Source organism: Mus caroli, chromosome 2 (genome assembly GCF_900094665.2).
Source record: "Mus caroli chromosome 2, CAROLI_EIJ_v1.1, whole genome shotgun sequence".
Lineage (NCBI taxonomy): Eukaryota > Metazoa > Chordata > Mammalia > Rodentia > Muridae > Mus > Mus caroli.
In genome coordinates, this window is record NC_034571.1 from 19,501,327 (window position 1) to 19,520,283 (window position 18,957).

The following is an 18,957-nucleotide window of genomic DNA, read 5'->3' on the forward strand; positions in this document are numbered from 1 at the left end:
GATATAGCTGTCTCTTGTGAGACTATGTAGGGGCCTAGCAAACACAGAAGTGGATGCTCACAGTCAACTATTGGATGGATCACAGGGCCCCCAATGGAGGAGTTAGAGAAAGTACCCAAGGAGCTAAAGGGATCTGCAACTCTATAGGTGGAACAACATTCTGAACTAACCAGTACCGCCCCGAGCTCGTGTCTCTAGCTGCATATGTATCAGAAGATGGCCTAGTGGAAAGAGAGGCCCATTGGTCGTGCAAACTTTATATGCCTCAGTACAGAAGAACGCCAGGGCCAAGAAGTGGGAGTGGGTGGGAGGGGGGGGAGCGTGCAGGGGACTTTTGGGATAGCATTGGAAATGTAAATGAAATAAATACCTAATTAAAAAAAAAGAATCAAGAAGCAAAAAAGACACTAAATACACAGATGCAAGAAAGGACCTTGTAAAGATGAATCTGATTATTCAGGAATTAATATCAACAGCCAACAAATGGGTCCTCACATAATTAAAACTTTGCACATCAAAGGAAACTACTGAACGAAGACATAATCTACAGAGTGGGAAAATTTTTTTATCTCCTATGCATCTAAAAGAAGACTAATATTTATAATGTACAACGAACTAAAAATCAAAAAACAACCCAATTAAATGGACTACGCTATAAAGTAGGCTTCTTAAGTACATCCTTAAATCAACATCCTTAGCCACTGAGAAGATACTAATTAAAACTCCTGTGAGATACCATCTTATCCCAGTCAAAATAGCTTTTATCAAGAAAGCAAAAACTATGATGAAGATATGAATAAAGGAACACTTTATTCAGTTTTGGTGGGAATACAACTTGTGTGGAAGTTTTATTTTCATTTCTTTTCTGTTTTTAAATTTTTATTTGATATTTTTTTATTTACATTTCAAATGTTATCCCCTTCCTGGTTTTTATTTGATATTTTTTTTATTTACATTTCAAATGTTATCCCCTTTCCTGGTTTCACCTCTAAAAACATCCTCTCCCATCCCCTCTCCCCTCTCCCTACTCACAAACCTACCCACTCCAGTTTCCTGCCCTGGCATTCCCCCACAATGGGGCATAGAGCTTTCACAGGACCAAGGGCCTCTCCTCCCATTTATGTCTGAATAGGCCATCCTCTGCTACATATGCAACTGGAGCCCATGTCCCACCATGTATACTATGGCTGGTGGTTTGGTCCCTGGGAGCTCTAGAGGTACTGGTTAGTTCATATTGTTGTTCCACCTGTGGGGCTACAAAACCCTTCAGCTCCTTAGGTCCTTTCTCTAGCTCCTTCATTGGGGACCCTGTGCTTAGTCCCATGGATGGCTGCAAGCATCTACTTCCGTATTTGTGAGGCATGGGCAGAGCCTCTCAGGAGACAGCTGTATCAGGTTCCTATCAGCAAGCACTTGTTGGCATCCACCATAGTGTCGGGGTTTGGTGATTTGTATATGTGATGGATCCCCAGGTGGATCAGTCTCTAGATGGTCATTTTTCCAGTCTCTACTCCATACTTTGTCTCTGTAACTCCTTCCATGGGTGTTTTGTTCCCCCTTCTAAGAAGGACCGAAGTTTTCACACTTTGGTCTTCCTACTTCTTGAGTTTTATGTGGTTTGTGAATTTTATCTTGGGTATTCTGAGCTTCTGGGCTAATATCCACTTATTAGTGAGTGTATAACATGTGTGTTCTTTTGTGATTGGGTTACCTCACTTATGATTATATCCTACAGATCCATCCATTTGCTCAAGAATTTCATAAATTCATTGTTTTTAATAGTTGAGTAGTACTCCATTGTGTAAATGTACCACACTTTCAGTATCCATTCCTCTGTTGAGGGACATCTGGGTTCTTTTTAGCTTCTGGCTATTATAAATAAGGCTGCTATGAACATAGTGAAGCATGTGTCCTTATTTTTTTTTTATATGATCTGCCATCTGACCAAGCTATAAGACTCCTTGGAATATATTCAAAGGAATGAATACCTGGCTATGGAGAAACTTACATATCCATGTTCTTTGTTATTCTATTCACAAGAACCAGGCAATGTAAGCAACTTGGATGTCCATCAACTGAGAAGCAGATAATGCACTTTGGAATTTTATTCAGGTGCAAAAATTAATTAATTAGTTAATTAGTTAATCATTAAATTTTCAGATAAACAGATTGATCTAGAAAATACCATATATTAAATGAATTAACAAGGCCCTGAACAGAAAAACTCCCCCATCGTCCCTCTCAGGATTCTACCTTTGAATTCTTAGACTATGCAAACTTTTACAATGGGTTCATTAGAGGAGTGGAACAATACAAGCCTAAATGGAGGGGAGAGTAGTAGAAAACATATTCTATGAAAGTAGAGAGAGGAAATACTAAGGATGGAAAAGATTTCTTACATTGGGAATGAGTCAGGGAATACAGAGAAGATATAAGAGGAAAGAATAATCAAAAGCAATGGGGAAAAAGAACTCCATAAAGCTTACTAGTTGTTACTTTTTAAGTCGATTATAAAAATATATAATTCAAAATATTTCTGAATGTAAGTCCCCACACAGGTGGGTAATTTATGTCCTAGAAGGCATAAGTTACTCAATAAAATCCCCAGTGTGATTCCTCCCCTTCCTCTCCCTCACTGGGACACATGACAAGGCTTTCTGTGTAACAGGAAGTGCTCTAGCAATGAGACCATGAAAACAGCTGTTCTTTACAATGTTCAGTGATCATCCACATTGAGAGCATCCGCTTTTTCATTAGAGGACACATTTCCCCAGTTTCTAAAGTTCTATTAAAATTTGAGAACAAGAACATGCACAGATATTTTTAATATGTGCATCCTATACACACACACATATACAAATTAAATATCATGAAGCCTTTTAAAAACATTTACCTTTGTGCATTCTTCCATTTCATGTTCAAACATTGCGTTAAAAACTGGGGATCGAGCTATAACGAGAATAAGAATCATTACTCAATGCACAGTTTCACTTTTAAAATGTTTCATTATCCAAAGGAGAAGGTACCTGCAAGCACAGACTTATGAGCTTTGAATTCTTTTCCTCTCACAAAAAAGCAGCAATCTGTAAATCTTGTGTTTTCCCAGAGATTACCTAAATCTTCTGCTAGTCGGCATTCTGGCACCTTCAAAGTGTTTGTATTAGTATGTCCTGATACATTTACTGAATCTTGGACCACACTCACCTAATAAAGAAGACAACAAGGAAACATTTTTATACAGCATTATCATGTTACTATGTGTACATTTTATTTATTAAATCTAAGGATCCTGATTAATTCAAGGTATCTACTGCCTAGTAATCCCAAATCCTAGTACCCTCAAAACATATCAAATGATATAAATGTGGGAAATAGCATAGGGGAATTAAGATATAAACTAAATCTTGCTCAGTGGTGACACTGTATGTAAATAAATGGCTTATCAATCTATTAGAAGCTCATTTATTACAATCACAAAATTATTTCTTACTAGAAATTCCACATCATCAGATTTACAGGGTTGACAATTTTACAAAGAAATTTTCATTTTTTGTTTTTTTCACTTACACTGCAGACCTACTAACATTCCAATTTTATTATATGTACAACTTCCATAATTTTCAAAGACATAAAACTATTATATAAAAATTGTAAACCTGGAGGTCGAGAAATGGCTCAGAACTTAGGTAAGAGTTCGGTCTGCCATTCTAAAGAACATGGGTTCCAGAACCACAAACACAGCAGCTCTCAACCATTTTTAACTCCATGGGATCCAACACTTTTTTCTGACCTTCCTGGGCACCAGAACAGTGAGTGGTATAAAAACACAGATGCAAAGCACCCACACAATAAGATAAAGTAAATATAAAAAGAAAATTCCTACACATTTCAAGAACAGTAGAATTGACTTAAGTATCAGCTAAATGGATTTAAAATTTTAAGTTAAATTACATTAAGTAAAAAGGCACACTTAAGAAAAAGAATTCCCACTGTAATTTTTAAAGTCCACGACATTTTCTGGAAAGTCAAAGGTGAGTTCAATACAAATGTGCTTTAGTTCAATTTCCATATATTTCATTTTTCTGTGAAACACTAAGAATTGAGATAACTGTGACACTGCTATTATGTAAATCCCCCATTAAAAATCGTTGTTTACTGAATCAAATCTGTTTAACCTTTACATCATCTTTAAAAGAAAGCATTCCATTATATTACTTTGGAAATTTCATATTACAATGAACAATAACAAAAAAAAAAACACTTCAACTAACCAAATAGTTCAGAGCAACGGAACAATTTTTAAAATTTAAATTGCATGTGGTATATTAGCTATATTAGCTATGCTTTTGAGTACTAAATATTGGGCATGGGAATATGTTTTACACAGCAGAAGAGAAATGAACTGATTTCTTGAGAATGTAATTTAAGGGTACACACTGGGCTTGAGAAGTGGCTCAGTCGGTAAACTGTCTGCTGTGCACACTTGAGGATCTGAGTTTGATCTCCAGTACCCAAGTGAAAAACATAGTATTTTACAGCAGCAAGTGTAATCACAACCCTGGGAAGGCAGAGAGAGGAGGATCCCTAATGTTTCCTGGCCAGCCAGCCAAATGAGGAAGCTCCAGGTTCAGTAAGGGGCCCTGTCTCAAACAAAACAAAACACCATGCAGGAAACATGTATTATAATACACCATGTAGAAATGAAAATGTGGAACAGATAAACTAGAGCAAATTATTAACATGCAAAAATACATGGTCCTGTTTAAAAGGTTTAGAGACCTGACATACTAGTATATAGAAATGTGTGCTTCAAATAAGTTATTAGGCACTTATGAGAAAAAGCTAGACAAGATTTAGATTGGAAGTACATGTGGCATAGAGGTAATCTGATCCACTCACTCTATCTTATAGACAGTTCAAACTAGCATCCGAAGGTAAATAAAACACTGTCAACCACATGGATAGTCTGTACCAGAAAAGGTTCCATAGGCCTCCAGACCCCTGAGGTCTTCATACTACATGTTATTTTTAATATATAAAAGTACCTTATACTATTACCTTTAACAATTATGAACAAAAGTATTTATAACAATAATCTTATTTTCTAAATATGGAGGCCAAAGTATTACATATACTTTGCCATATATAGAGAGAGCCATATACAAAGGTTCTATCTTAAGACTTCCATTATTCAAAGTATCTAAAATTTTGGTAACTTCAAAGAGAAAAAAATGTTCCATTGATCTTTACTTCATTGCTCTATTTTACTATTTATCAAAAGACAATGATACACAAATGGAATATGCTGATGTAAATACATACTTGATTTAGTGATCATTTTTAACATATAATGTATTTAATTGCTTGTATTAATAATTACTCTTGAAATTTTTAAGTAGAAAGAACTGGATTGTTTAATTACCTGCATAAACTCTACAGTGGTTATAAAAAATATGGTCACAATTTATATAGGAAAAGATTTCTTAAATTCTATGTGTTGTCTCTATCTAATTCAAAATAACATATTTGTTTGCATGCATGCATGCATCTGTGTGTGTGTGAACTGCAAGTGCTCAAGTGTCCTCCCATCAATGCAGAGGTCAGAGGAGAACTTAGAGGCGTCAGTTCTCTCCTTCCTTTGTTGCTGAGGTTGAATCTGGCTTGTTATCATGTTATTTGTAGTTAGACCACAAGTCTCAGTCTGATTCATCTCAGCCTCTCTCTCATTTACTGAGGAAGTGCTGGGACTACAGGTGTGTGCCATCACAACTGCCTTTTTATTTGTTTCATCAAGGATGTGCATAGCAAGGGCTTTTACACACTGAATTATCTCCCTGGACCCCACACTAACATATTAAATATAAAAACTTGGCAGAAGACATACAATCATATATAAAATAAGTATATAAAAGAAGAAGAAAACAGAGACATTATCATTGCGGTAACGATGCACAGCGAGCTACATTCTCTATAAGCAATCATAATGTAAAGGACTTGCATTCCTTGCATACCTATCTGGTGCTATCAAAGCAACCACACATTTCAATTCAAATAGAAATTAATGACCTAAATAAAGTTGAAAAGTGATGGGTTCTCACTGTTTTGATATTTATAATTTGACATGATAAAAACATCAAGAACAGGTAATGAACAACTTTATGGAACCTAGAGAGAAAATTCAGGAAGAAGGCTGAGATTCTCTACTGACTTAAAGCATAGGCTAATTCTCTTTTTTAATTTGCCATTGGTTCACCCTAAGAACATAGCTTATAATGAAGATGAACATTTGAGGGGTATAACTGAATATGAATCTAGCTCATATTCTTCTTTTCTGCTTTGACTGAAAAGCACTTGCTCTAACTTTTAAAAACCTGAGTCCTGTAAAACTGTCTGAAGGGAGCTCTTCCTAAACCCACACAGTATTACAATGTTGTCAACACAATCAACTACTTGCTTAATTGACTCCAAAAGGCAGATGTTTTTAAAAGTCCAGTTTTGCATATCTCCTAGAAAAGGGAGATAGTAAGAGCTTAGGGGTTTCAAGATCCCATTTTAAAAGTTCTGGCCATAGCAACAGGGTAATCAACTTTTCATTTCTCACAGCTATGAATTCAGAAAATAAAACCCACCTCCTACACATTACCACAATGTATTAAACAGACCTATAAAGAGGATACCTTATCAATAGGAATTTTTTATGTGTCCTTAGGAAAGAGTGAGTTCAGCTTTAATAAAAGCTTCTCATTTATTTTAACTATACATATATATTTCTCTGTTTCTCAAGGAATGTCATAGATCTGTAGACTATCAATAATATTTAAAATTTTTTAAGGTTTCAAAATATGAATGACTCTAACCAGTATTCTATTTCTCCAACTTATTCTCAATTCCTGTTTGTGCATCATTTTGGAGAAAGGAAACAGAGCTGTTTACACTGTTAGAGATTTTGATCTAATGCTTGTACTACATAGACTGCAAGACTAAGCTATGTCTTGCACAAAAAGAGTAGCACCCAGCTGCCTTACCTGTCTACAGCACCACTTGCAGTGGAGGGGGAGGTGCCAGTTCTTTAGGGAGGGCAGTGCAATGCTTCCACCTCTTCTGCAAGCAGTGTTGGAGATGCTGTAGAATGAAGGGCATCCATGAGAGGAGTGGAAGGAATGATGGAGGGCACAAAGAATGTTAATTAAAGGTGATTTTGCCCATCTATACTAAAAATAGTGCCCAAGAGAAAATGTCTGGGCTAGTGAAAAGCACATTTCAAGATCTAAAAATGGGATTACCTTAAAAACATGTCATAGTAAGTTTTATGGGTCACTAGAATGTGTTATTTAGCATATTGATAACACAACACACATACTTGAATAATCTTAAAATTAATTTCAGCCTTAATTCTGAATTTATTAATTGTCTAGGTTCCAGTACATACACCCAGAAAAAATACCTTTTAACAAACATTATTTCAGTTCTATAATGCAGATTATTTTCTTAAAAAGGTTAAATCACTAGTCAAAACTATCAGGCCATTTTGTTTGATTGTGTTTTCAACTCAAATAATGTTAAAGGACCACTAAATTCTAAGATGACATTTAAAAAATAAAAACTAATGTTTTCAAATTAATATCAATTCTTAAATTCTGGAAGAGTCTACATTAAAGGCCAAAATTTAAACAGTATAATAACTTTTATCTATTTAAAATACTACTTAAATGCCTGCTTACTACAAATAACTGCTTCAAGTTCTAACCCCTTGAAATGATGAGAAAACAACACAACAATTTGATTTATAAGAAATAAATTATGCAGTTAATTTATGTATGTATTTCTCTGTGGTTATATTTTAATTACTATACATACTTCAGAATGATATAATACAATGATACGGAGTTTGTAATTTTGAAAGTTTTTATACATTGACTACAGAGACTTAGCTAATTCAGTAGATAAGGAAGTTACTATATTCATCTGTTCACATTAACTTGCTGAAGTATATTGATATTTTAAGAAATTCATCTGCTACTTTATCAATAAAATTGTACTAGAAACAATGCAACCCTTGGGTTTACTCCAAAAGTTGAATTTCATAATTTTTTATAAATGAAACTACCCAAAGATAAAAATGACTTAAACCAAACCTAAATTCAACAAGTCATAAGAGTAAATTCCTGGCAGAGGCAATACTCACAATTTTCAAAATATGATGTGTTATGAATATAAATTAAGCATATATCCTTATGGCAAATTATATATGGACATCATTAAAATCTCAGATTTGTTTTTTAGAATATTAACACAGACTTGATTACGTTAATCCAATAGTTTGAAGATGTCCTAATGTTTTGCACATGATTTTTCATTCAAACTATAAACTGTGCATAATAAAGCTGTATCAGGTTAATCTATAATATTGGCTATGTCAGCATTATTCAAAATAAAGAAGATATTAAACAAACACAATGATATATATTTAGTATGTGGTAATATAACTATGCAAACAACTAGGGAGATGGCAAAAATATAAAACACCATGTTGATTTTTAATATTATTTTAGTCAGCTTTTTCTAAAAACGAATTTACAAAAGAAACCTTAAAAAATAAACCAATCACTTTCATTTTAAAATTATACTCTGTATTAACCTGGTTCACATTTTTTCCACATCAATAAATAAACCATGGAGTTATGTGTTAATAAAAACATACCTACCTCACAGAATAACGTAAGCTTGTCATCTGGAAGGAGACCATTAGCTTCATCAAGCAAAAAATCCCTTCTAATGAATTTTTTAAATCCCCAGTCCTTCCCCTGTACAAATCGATATGCTCTTTGGCTTTCTGGTGGAAAACAGATTTAAATCAAATAAGAGTCAAGGATAATTTTTTTTCTTAATGGTAAAGAAATATAGATGTAGAGAATACAGCTACAGCATCACTATGATATATGTGCTACCAGTATAAAAAAGGCATCTGAAGCAATGTGTCAAGAAGAATTAAACCCTTTCATTGTTTCTCAAAGTTTGGCCACAGCCACAGAACTTAAATTAAAGCTGCTGAATCTCTTAAGAAAAACCATCAAATCCCCTAGAAGGAAAGGACACACAAAGGTACATATGCACACATTGTCATTTCACACACATACACACACACACACACACACACACACACACACACACACACACACATACACACACTGTTGCCTGTAAATAATAAATTCAAATCATACTGCTATTGGCATAGAGTCATCATCTAATGTCAAAACTTTGTTAAAAATATCTCACTTCTTGTTTCTCCCCTTAAAACCAAATGTTCTAATTCATTTAGAAATCCTTTAAGCACTGCTGGCAAACACATTCTACTGATTTAAGTCTGCTGAATTATAGAAAACCTCAAGTTCGTGAGAATGTAAAAAAGCCTCCCATTCACAGGATTTTATAAATATAATCTCATGAAATAAACATCCATACATAAAAGCCCCCCCCCCAAAAAAAAAACCTGCTTTCTGTATAATTTTACAAGATTTTAACAAATATCTAGGATGTTTCATACATTTTAGGGAGTACTGAATTGTATGCTGTGAAATATACATTTTTTCTTTTTTTTTTTNACTCACTTTGTAGACCAGGCTGGCCTCGAACTCAGAAATCCGCCTGCCTCTGCCTCCCGAGTGCTGGGATTAAAGGCGTGCGCCACCACACCCGGCTGAAATACACATTTTTTTAACAACGTATTTATTATATATCATTATCTATACAATCAGCATAGAACCTTAACTGAAATACTCCATTTTAAATGACACATCATATGAAATGTAAAAATTAATAATTGTATGTGTAATGAAGTTACTCAGTTCTTTGATTCATTTCTAAGAAAGTATTTACAATTCAGTGTGGCAGCTCATAGGCTATTACCCTATTAAACACATTGTAAATATTCTGTAACAGTCTTCTCTTATGTAGCTCTGAAGTAAAGAATTTTCACTGAAATTAAAAGGTTCTGACTAGGAGAAAATTTCCTTTCTTTTCAGTAATTGTTAAAAAAAAAAATCTAGTGACAAAATATGAGGCCATTCCATTTCCTTGCAATGTCCAGCAGAAAGGCGAGGGAGAGGAGACATTTTCCTGATGACATATACCAGGAACCCTGTTTTCTGTTTTAGCAGCAACCAAGTGACAAGTGTAACATCATTTTAGATCATGAAGCAGTTAAATTTTCATATTATTGTTAACTACTTATATATGTCTATGAAGCTAAAACAAATGAAACAACTAAGCTAGAATGTGAAACGTGAAATTAAACAATGGCCAAAGATAAATGCTTTGGACTAAGACGTAAGAGAGGACAATAATCTCAGACCTTTCTAGGTAAAGGATGAAGAGAGCTTTTCATCCAGTTTGCCAACCACTTACCCATTGCTTTTGTTTCTTCCCTTTTATCATTGAGAAGAGAGAATTTGAATTTAGCTCGAACCTCACTTTTTGGGCAGCTGACTAGGAGCAAATATAAGGACAAATAGTCTTTACTTTCATCATCTAATCCCTTTGGGTTTACCCTCAGGCACCTAAAATAAAACAATAGGTCATTTATAGTAATTTAGTATTTGGCATAAACAACAACAAAAAAAAGGGCAGACAATACTGAAATTGCCTACAAATTAATATCACAACAGCACTTCTGAAATAACCCCATAGTTTTTTATATTTCTCCACTGTTCTAGGAATTAATTACTAATTTAATATAAAATTATACTAATAACCATAGGGCCAACAATAACAATAACACAAAGTTAACAAAAAAAATATAATATGTTTACCATTTCATTTTATCATTTGGGCCTGAAGAAAACGTTGAACTCTTTAACACTTCACCCATTTCTTCTCTACAAAAACTGAAGTTATTAATAGTCCACATGTAGGAAAATTTCACTACTTTAACCTGTGTGTAACACCAGCTTTCTGCAACAGGACTAGTAGACATATCTCCAGGCAGAGGTGGAGTAGGTTCCCGAGACATTGCCACCTTATTACAGTCTTAAGATTCATATAGTATCCCACAAACTTGAATAATTTAGCTACAAACAAAAAAATTTATTTATTGATCAATCTTTGAGAAAATCAGGAAGAGATTATATTTAAAGTTGGGGGAATTAGTATTAAAATAAGCTTTTGAAAAAGTATATGAAGTATTTAAATAATTTTAGAAATATTTCATAAAATGGAAACCAGCTTAATATTTACATAGACTATTTTTCAAAATACCACAAATCAAAAATATCCATGTAGTAGTATACCATATCACAGAAACTTAATGTCATCAATGTCTGGCTCATCTTCTGCTATCACTTCTTGAAATGCAAATGGCCATAAGCAAGTTCTCACTGTAACTGTGTCACCATCACCTGCCAGATACTAGTTCTCACCAAAGAACACAGATGTCTACAAAAGCCTATAAATAACTCGACTACCCACTGTGTCCTAAGACTGTATCTGTGACATAGTGTTGCCTTCAGAGATGTACTAAGTGATTTATTTCGCTTCTAGTTATCTATTCCTGATACAAATCAATTTGGATGCACAATTAGTAACCTATCTGGATGTCATGAACAGCATTTGTTTGAGATGATCTCTTTTCTCCATGGTGTACTTTTGCAATCTCTGTCAAAATCAGTTAGTGGCAGTTGCATGGGAAAATGTAAATACACTAAAGTAATAGTTTTCATTTTTGGTGACTATGTCCTATTCTTCAGTTCTCACCTTTTGTCATTGTTGTCATTGTTCTCTCCTATTGTCATTGTTGATTTTGTTGAATACCCTATACTCTGTAGGAACAATGAGAACCTACTTTTGATTTAAGAACTGATCAAGAACACCACATAAAGCTGATGGAGGTAACTACTTGGCAGAAGAAGACAAATTCTTCAACTACAAAAAGGGAGATTTTCCCCGAAAGCTATAAAACAGCCATGTAAAATAAGAAAATGAAGATTGAGTAAATCACTTGACACTAAAAAATAGAGCTATAAAAGATAAGCCATCATATAAAACTATGAATGAAGAAGCACTTTAAAATTCTTCAATACAGGTAACAAACAAGAGCTAGGAATCATGGTGCAGACTTGGGAGCCCCAGCCAAAGAGCAGAAGGATCACAGAAACAGAGTGAGGTAAACAAGACAAATTGAAGGAGAATCACTAGAGATAATGGACTAACCTGCTTTACACATCATAGTCCTGCTGAGTGTCTCAAAACAAAGGAAACAGAACAGGAAGTACAGAGGTAGAAATAGTTGGGTTGGTGATGATGGTAACAGAGCAGGAAAGAAGAAAATTGGGGGGAAAGGAGAGGACAACAGGAGGAGGGGAAGAGGATGGAGGTGAGAACTGAAGAGAACACACCAATTATGAAAAATATTACCACAATATATAAAAGTTTTCCCACCCAACTACAACTGATTCTTTTAACTTTTTCTTAGTTCTTTGTGAATTTTACACCATGCACACCAATCCTATTTATCTCCCTCTCCCTTCACCCCTGCCCTCCAGCCTTGTAACCTCTCCCCAAACAGGGAAAAAAAATCTCATTGTAGAAGCTATAGTTGGGTAACTGTAGAAACAGGGAATACCCTTTTGTCCTTACTTCTATGCTTGCAGATGCTCATTGCAGTAAACCTTCTGTTACACTATCAATACTAGAGCCTCACTGGGACTCTTCTAGGCTATCTTGTTGCTCTTTGTCATTTGGAGATCCTGTAGTTTTGGATCTGTAGGACTGGCTCCTTCAAGTACTCCAACAGTTCATCAATGGGGTAGATGTAGGGATAGGCCAAAGCCTTAAGAGTTATCTGAGCTGGTCAGTGCACTAGCTTTCTGGCACCCTCATGGCCAGGGCAAGCTCTCCTGCCCTGCCCCAACTGTCTCACCCAATGGCACTGCCAACAAGCACAGAGTAAGCTCACTGGCTCTCATGCCCTTGAGGCTGGCTAATCCACACCCCCACCATCAAGGCCAGCTCTAATGTGCTGACCAGGTGAATACAAGACCGCTTTCTGAGATGCTACAGCAAGCAAGGGACAGGGCCAGTTCTCTCACTCTTATGCTCTCAGGGCCAGCTTTCCCTTATTCGGCAAGTGGTGGACAGAAAAGGGAAACATGCCCCTAAACCAACTGACTTTTGACAATGATTTCAAAAGTACACATTGATGCAAATAAAACATCTCAATGCTACTAGAAAAGCAACACATATACAGCAGAGGACTGCCGGGTCTGTGTTCAATCAGAGATGATGCACCTAACCCTCAAGAGACTGGAGGTCCCAGGCAGTTTAGAGGTGTGTGTGTGTGAGGAGGGGGGGTCGATCCTCATGGAGACGGGGTGGGGAGGAGGTATGGGATGTTGAACAATTGGAGGGTAGACAGGGAGGTGAGGATAAAATCTGGAGTATAAAAAATACATTAAAAAAAAAAAGAAAAACAAAATATCTACCAGCAGAAGAACGAAACTTGACTACTCTTAACTTCCCCAAAATAAGTATATAAATTCTAAATGGAATTAAAGCCCTTAACCTAAGACCAGAAATCAATACAGCTATTGCAAAAATTAGAGAATATAGGTCAATAGTAAAGAATTTTGAACAGGATTCAGGTCATTCAAGAAATATGAGCAATAGAGGACAAACGAGTCCTTATGAAACTAAAGATTTTGTACATCAAAGGAAAATAATTTAATTGAAGAAGAAGCCACCTACATAAATACAGAAAATCTTTGCTAGCTATACACTGGACATAGAATTTATGTTTTGAATATACAAAGGACTAAAAAAACAACAATTGGCTATGGAAATATATGGGACTCTTCAGTTTTCAAATGAAGAAATATAAATAGCCAAGAAACACTTCAAAGTGTTGAACATCCTTAGCTATCCATCAGAGAAATGTAGATTAATCTCATTCCATTCAAAATAAGTTACCATCAAGGTGGGTAGGGGAGTAACAAGATGTTTGTCTGATGTGAATGCGGAGAAGAGACTATTTATGCATTATAAGTGGGGATGAGAACTAGTATAGTCATTATGGAAATTTGTATAGATTTTTCTCCAAAAACTAAAAATAGAATGAATTATGGTATACCATTCCCAGCCATCTACTCAAAACGCCTGTTCCAATACAGAGATACTTGCACACACATGCTCCTTCCTGCTCTAGTCACAACAACTAGAGAATTAAATGAGCTTAACTATTGATCAACTAATGAATAGATAATATCACTGGGCTAAGTAGAAATAGAGAACTTTATTCAGCTATAAAGAAAACTTAAAATTTTCTGCAAAATGGACAAAACTAGAAGATATTATCCTGAGTAAGGTAACCCAACAAGAAAGACAAATGCTACATGTTCTTTCAGACATGGATAATCCTCATGAATTTTCAGAGTGGTATATTTAAGTTAGAATATCTACAGAGATCAGAAAGTTAGAAAAGGGTCACTGGTAAGGGAAAAAAAAGTCTGTAACAGGTTTGGGAGTGGGACAGAACGTATACAATATAAAAGCAGAAGGAAGAAATACTAGGGATTTAAAGGCAGTAGGATTTAAACAAGAGATTGATGGGATGAAGGACAGAGATGGTAGGAAGGGAAGGCTAATAACTCAAACTAGGAAGTTATAAAGAAACCATACGTAAACTTATTATTTCTAGGCTAATTAAAGATATAATTAAAATAATAACAGAATAGAGGCATTTATCATAAGAAGAATTCTGTCTCCCCCCAATGATCATGAGTTATTAAATAAAAATCCCAGTAACAGGTATAGAACACCCCTCAGTGAGTTCTGGACCAACAACACCTCAAAGGCTCCCCAAGCACTACAGTTCATTGTCACTGATGGTACTTTAGCAGAACTACAAGGTTAGACACTACCATTGAAATAAAGGTACCACACAGTTTGGAAGTAGAAATCACACAAATCAAGTAAAAACTAAGCCAGAAGGTCCCTCCTGCTTGGTGGCTTTTATAGTGCCAGATATTGCTAATCATCAGACAGCTAAGGGAAAAGTCATTAAGATTCTTATCCAGCTGTGGCTATATAACTCAGGCTGTCTTCACAATCACCATCACCTTTCCTCTTCCTTCCAAGTCCTAGATTACATAAAGACTGTACTAGGTCTCATCGACACTCATAGTGCGGAAGTATTTTTCTACATCCACACCAGGCCAGCATCTAGTCTCTTTTTCCTTCCTTGACAATAGCCATTTTAAAATGTTACACTTAAAATGTAAATAACTGAAAAGTGATTGAACACTAATTTGCCTGGCTCCAAACCTATGCTCTTCTCATAGAATATTGCTGCCTCGAAAAGTTAGATATGCAACAGGCTGACTGTTTTGACTCATAATTTTACAGATGGCAACCAAAAGACACCGGTTAGATGAAATATCGATTTTACAATGTTAAGTAAGTACTAGAATAAGGGACAAAGATGAGATCCTTGTACTTCAACTTCACTATTTCCAGTATTCTTTACCCATCTCTTTATTTTAAAAGAAAAAAAATAATGTATTCTATAAACTAATGCCATTCAGACCTTCCTATCTTTGTTCTTTCAAATAAGATTGCATAAAAAGAACATAACTAAAATAATATCAGTAAACAAATGATTTCTCCTTTATTCTATACACATATGATAGGGCCATAGCATGATAAAACTATCCTATGTAGTTTAAAAACACATGGAACATCACAGCATAACTATATGTTACACCATTGAATACCATGTACTTATTTGCATGGCCAAACAACAAATGTAGCTTGCTGCAGCCTAATATCATGAGAATATAATTACTAAATGATGCTAGCCTAAGGAAACATCAAAGTTTAAAAACTGAAAGTACAGTATCTAGCTACTGAATATGGACTGCTTTCATAAAGTAGTAAAATCAGGTTAAACCAGTGTTAAGTGAAAGACTTGCCTGGATTCAGGTTAGAAATTTCAAGTGTGATATTTCCTCCTTTACTTACTAGTGAAAAGTGAGTCTTACTGATAGGAACATTTGTGAGATTTCCTATTTTACAGAAGCATCAGCATTAATCTTTGATATAGATGAGTACTAACATAACTACCTATGTTTACTATAAAAAATTTCCCAATATTTATGAGAAAATAAAGGTCATGTCAAATAACGATGCACCTATTGTTCCATTTCTTCTCCCTATCAAAAGTAAATATTGGCTTGAGATTGCTGATAACATTAAATGAAAATGAAGAGATTTATCATGGAATCCCTAAACTTTACAGGCAGGAGTTCACAGATGTAATAAATACTACATACACAGATATGACAAAAAAAATAGTCGAGAAGTGACTCTAAATTTAACGAAAAATCTGGCAATAATAAGAAGACCCACTTTAGTTAGTGGACTATGATGAAGAAAGAACTTACTCAGTTCAGTTATAAGTGATATGACATTTTAGCAAATGTATCAGGGCCTCCTTTATCAGTAACCAAGATATTATCAGCCCATGTTCTGAGAAGAGGGTGCCAGTATATTGCTACCAAAGAATTCTTGTGAACTTTAAACTAGCTTGTTAACTCTGAAAGCCTGACTCAAGGGCTTGCCTTTCTTTTACCTGTGTCTACAATTTGGGAATACAGAAGTGGCATTCTGGACTCTAATATTCATTAAAACATTTAGAGCAAAGTCTATTTGCTGCAATCACCTACAAGGAATGGGAATGATATAAGCAGTGGTCACACAGGACAGAGTTAGAAGTCGTCATCTAAAAAAAAAAGGTTGTAGTTTGGCTATAAAATGTGAATACTTGCTGCCTACATGGCAGCACTGCATGTGTAAACTATGGAATTTTCAGGAAGTTGCACTTTGCTGAACAAAATACATCACTAGGACAAGGCTCTGAGGTCTTCCCCACCCTCTCCCTCTTCTTTTTGTATGAGGACAAAATGTGATCATTCTGCTTCCATGGCAGCCAAGTGCCTGCTGCTACGCCTGCCTTGTCATGATGGATTGACTGTATCTCCAATGGAACTGAGACAAAATAAAGCCTTTCTTTGCTACTTGCTTTATGTCAGGGTACTTTATCACAGGAATGGAAAAGTAACTAATACAGATAATTAGCATACTAAGGCTTTGAAAAAGCCTCCCACATTATACTGGAACTCATGAAAAACCATGTTTAAATGGGCTTAAACATATAAGTAGAAAGGATAATATCAGACACTAAGCTTGCAGTTATGGCTACAGGTGCTCAAACAGTGGAAACTGAGAGCCTGCATAGCAAAAGGCACCATTGTTTGGACAAAATGCCTACAGAGTGGGAAAAGATTTTTACCAACTACATATTCAATAGAGGACTAATATCCAAAATATATAAAGACTAAATATCAAAAACCAAACATTAAATCTCAAGAATCAAATAATCAACTTAAAAAAATGGGGTACAGACCAAATCTTCTGCATATATGTTATGGCTGTTAACTTAGTGCTTTTGTGAGACTCCTAACAGTGGGAGCAGGTATATCTTTGACTCTTTTGCATGTTCTTGGTACTATTTTCCTTCTATTAAGTTGTCTTGTTTAGCCTTGAAGGACTTTTCCTTTGACTTATTGTATCTTGTTTTGTCTTGTTTGGTTGTTGACACTTGGAGGCCTGCTCTTTTCTGAAAAAGAAACAGAAGCAAAATAGATATGGGGCAGAGGGGAGGTGGGAAGGGAAGCTAGGAGATGTGGAAGGAGAGGAAACTATGGTTGGGATGAATTATGAGAGAAGAATCTACTTTTAATTACAAAAAGAAGAAGAAGAAGAAGAAGAAGAAGAAGAAGAAGAAGAAGAAGAAGAAGAAGAAGAGTAGGAGGAGGAGGAGGGGAGGGGGAGGAGAAAAAATGAAAACATGGTACAAATCTAAACTGGTTTTTCAAAAGAGGAAACTCAGCTGAGAAAATTTAAAAGAAATTGTTAACATCCTTAGCCATCATGGAAAAGAAAATTAAAACTACTTTGAGATTTCATCTTACAACTGTCAGAATGGCTGAGGTCTCATCCATTATCGATGGACCCATCTGCTGGCATTACTGAATCCTGGGCTTCTTTTCCCTAGGGGAAAGCATGCTAGGCCTACCTGGTCCACCAGGATCTTTCCTGACCGACTCAGGTAACATCAGGGGCATCCAGTTACACCTTTCCCTACCTCAGACCTAGCCGGACTGTGGTTCCAGCATCAATCTTTTTGACTGGGTTCCCAAACTTGTACATAGACTATGGAAATCAGTGTGTTAGTTCCGCAAGAAGATGGGAATCAATCTACTTGAAGACCTAGCTATACTACACTCTTATGCATATACCCAAAGGATGCTTCATGGAAATACAAAGACACCTACTCAAGTATGGTCATTGCTTCTTTACTCATAATTGCCACAAATTGGAAACAATTTAGATGTCTCTTCACAGAAGAATGGATAAAGAAAAGTGTGATATATTTATGCAATAAGAGTATTATTCAGGTCATTAAAACAATTACATAATAAAATTGCAGACAAATGGATGAAAGCAGGTGTACTGGCTAGTTTTGTGTCAACTTGGCACAGCTGGAGTTATCACAGAGAAAGGAGCTTCAGTTGAGGAAATACCTCCATGAGATCCAACTGTAAGGCATTTTCTCAATTAGTGATCAAGGGGGAAAGGCCCCTTGTGGGTGGGACCATCTCTGGCAGGCTGAGCACGCCAGGGGAAGCAAGCCAGTAAAGAACATCCCTCCATGGCCTCTGCTCAGCTCCTGCTTTCTGATCTGCTTGAGTTCCAGTCCTGACTTCCTTTGGTGATAAACAGCAGAATGGAAGTGTAAGCTGAATAAACCCTTTTCTCCCCAACTTGTTTCTTGGTCATGATGTTTGTGCAGGATTAGAAACCCTGACTAAGACAAATTGGTACCAGCATAGTGGGGTATTCCTGTGA

At 35.6% G+C, this 18,957-nt stretch overlaps 1 protein-coding gene across 2 annotated transcripts in view; it reads right to left on the reverse strand.

Moving 5' to 3' along the window:
- Window positions 1-18,957, reverse strand: part of Spopl (speckle type BTB/POZ protein like) — a 50,547-nt gene that overhangs the window by 20,897 nt on the left and 10,693 nt on the right. Inside the window, exons 2-6 of one of the 2 annotated variants that reach the window (XM_029471704.1) lie at window positions 10,809-11,066; window positions 10,405-10,556; window positions 8,706-8,833; window positions 3,027-3,204; window positions 2,894-2,949 (exon numbers count right to left, since the gene is read on the reverse strand). In XM_029471704.1, the coding sequence (XP_029327564.1) occupies window positions 2,894-2,949; window positions 3,027-3,204; window positions 8,706-8,833; window positions 10,405-10,556; window positions 10,809-11,008 (714 nt within the window). In that variant the 5' untranslated portion in view covers window positions 11,009-11,066. Of the gene's footprint in view, window positions 1-2,893; window positions 2,950-3,026; window positions 3,205-7,025; window positions 7,123-8,705; window positions 8,834-10,404; window positions 10,557-10,808; window positions 11,067-18,957 lie in introns of those variants that run through there. The other variant, XM_021152260.2, reaches the window with a different exon arrangement.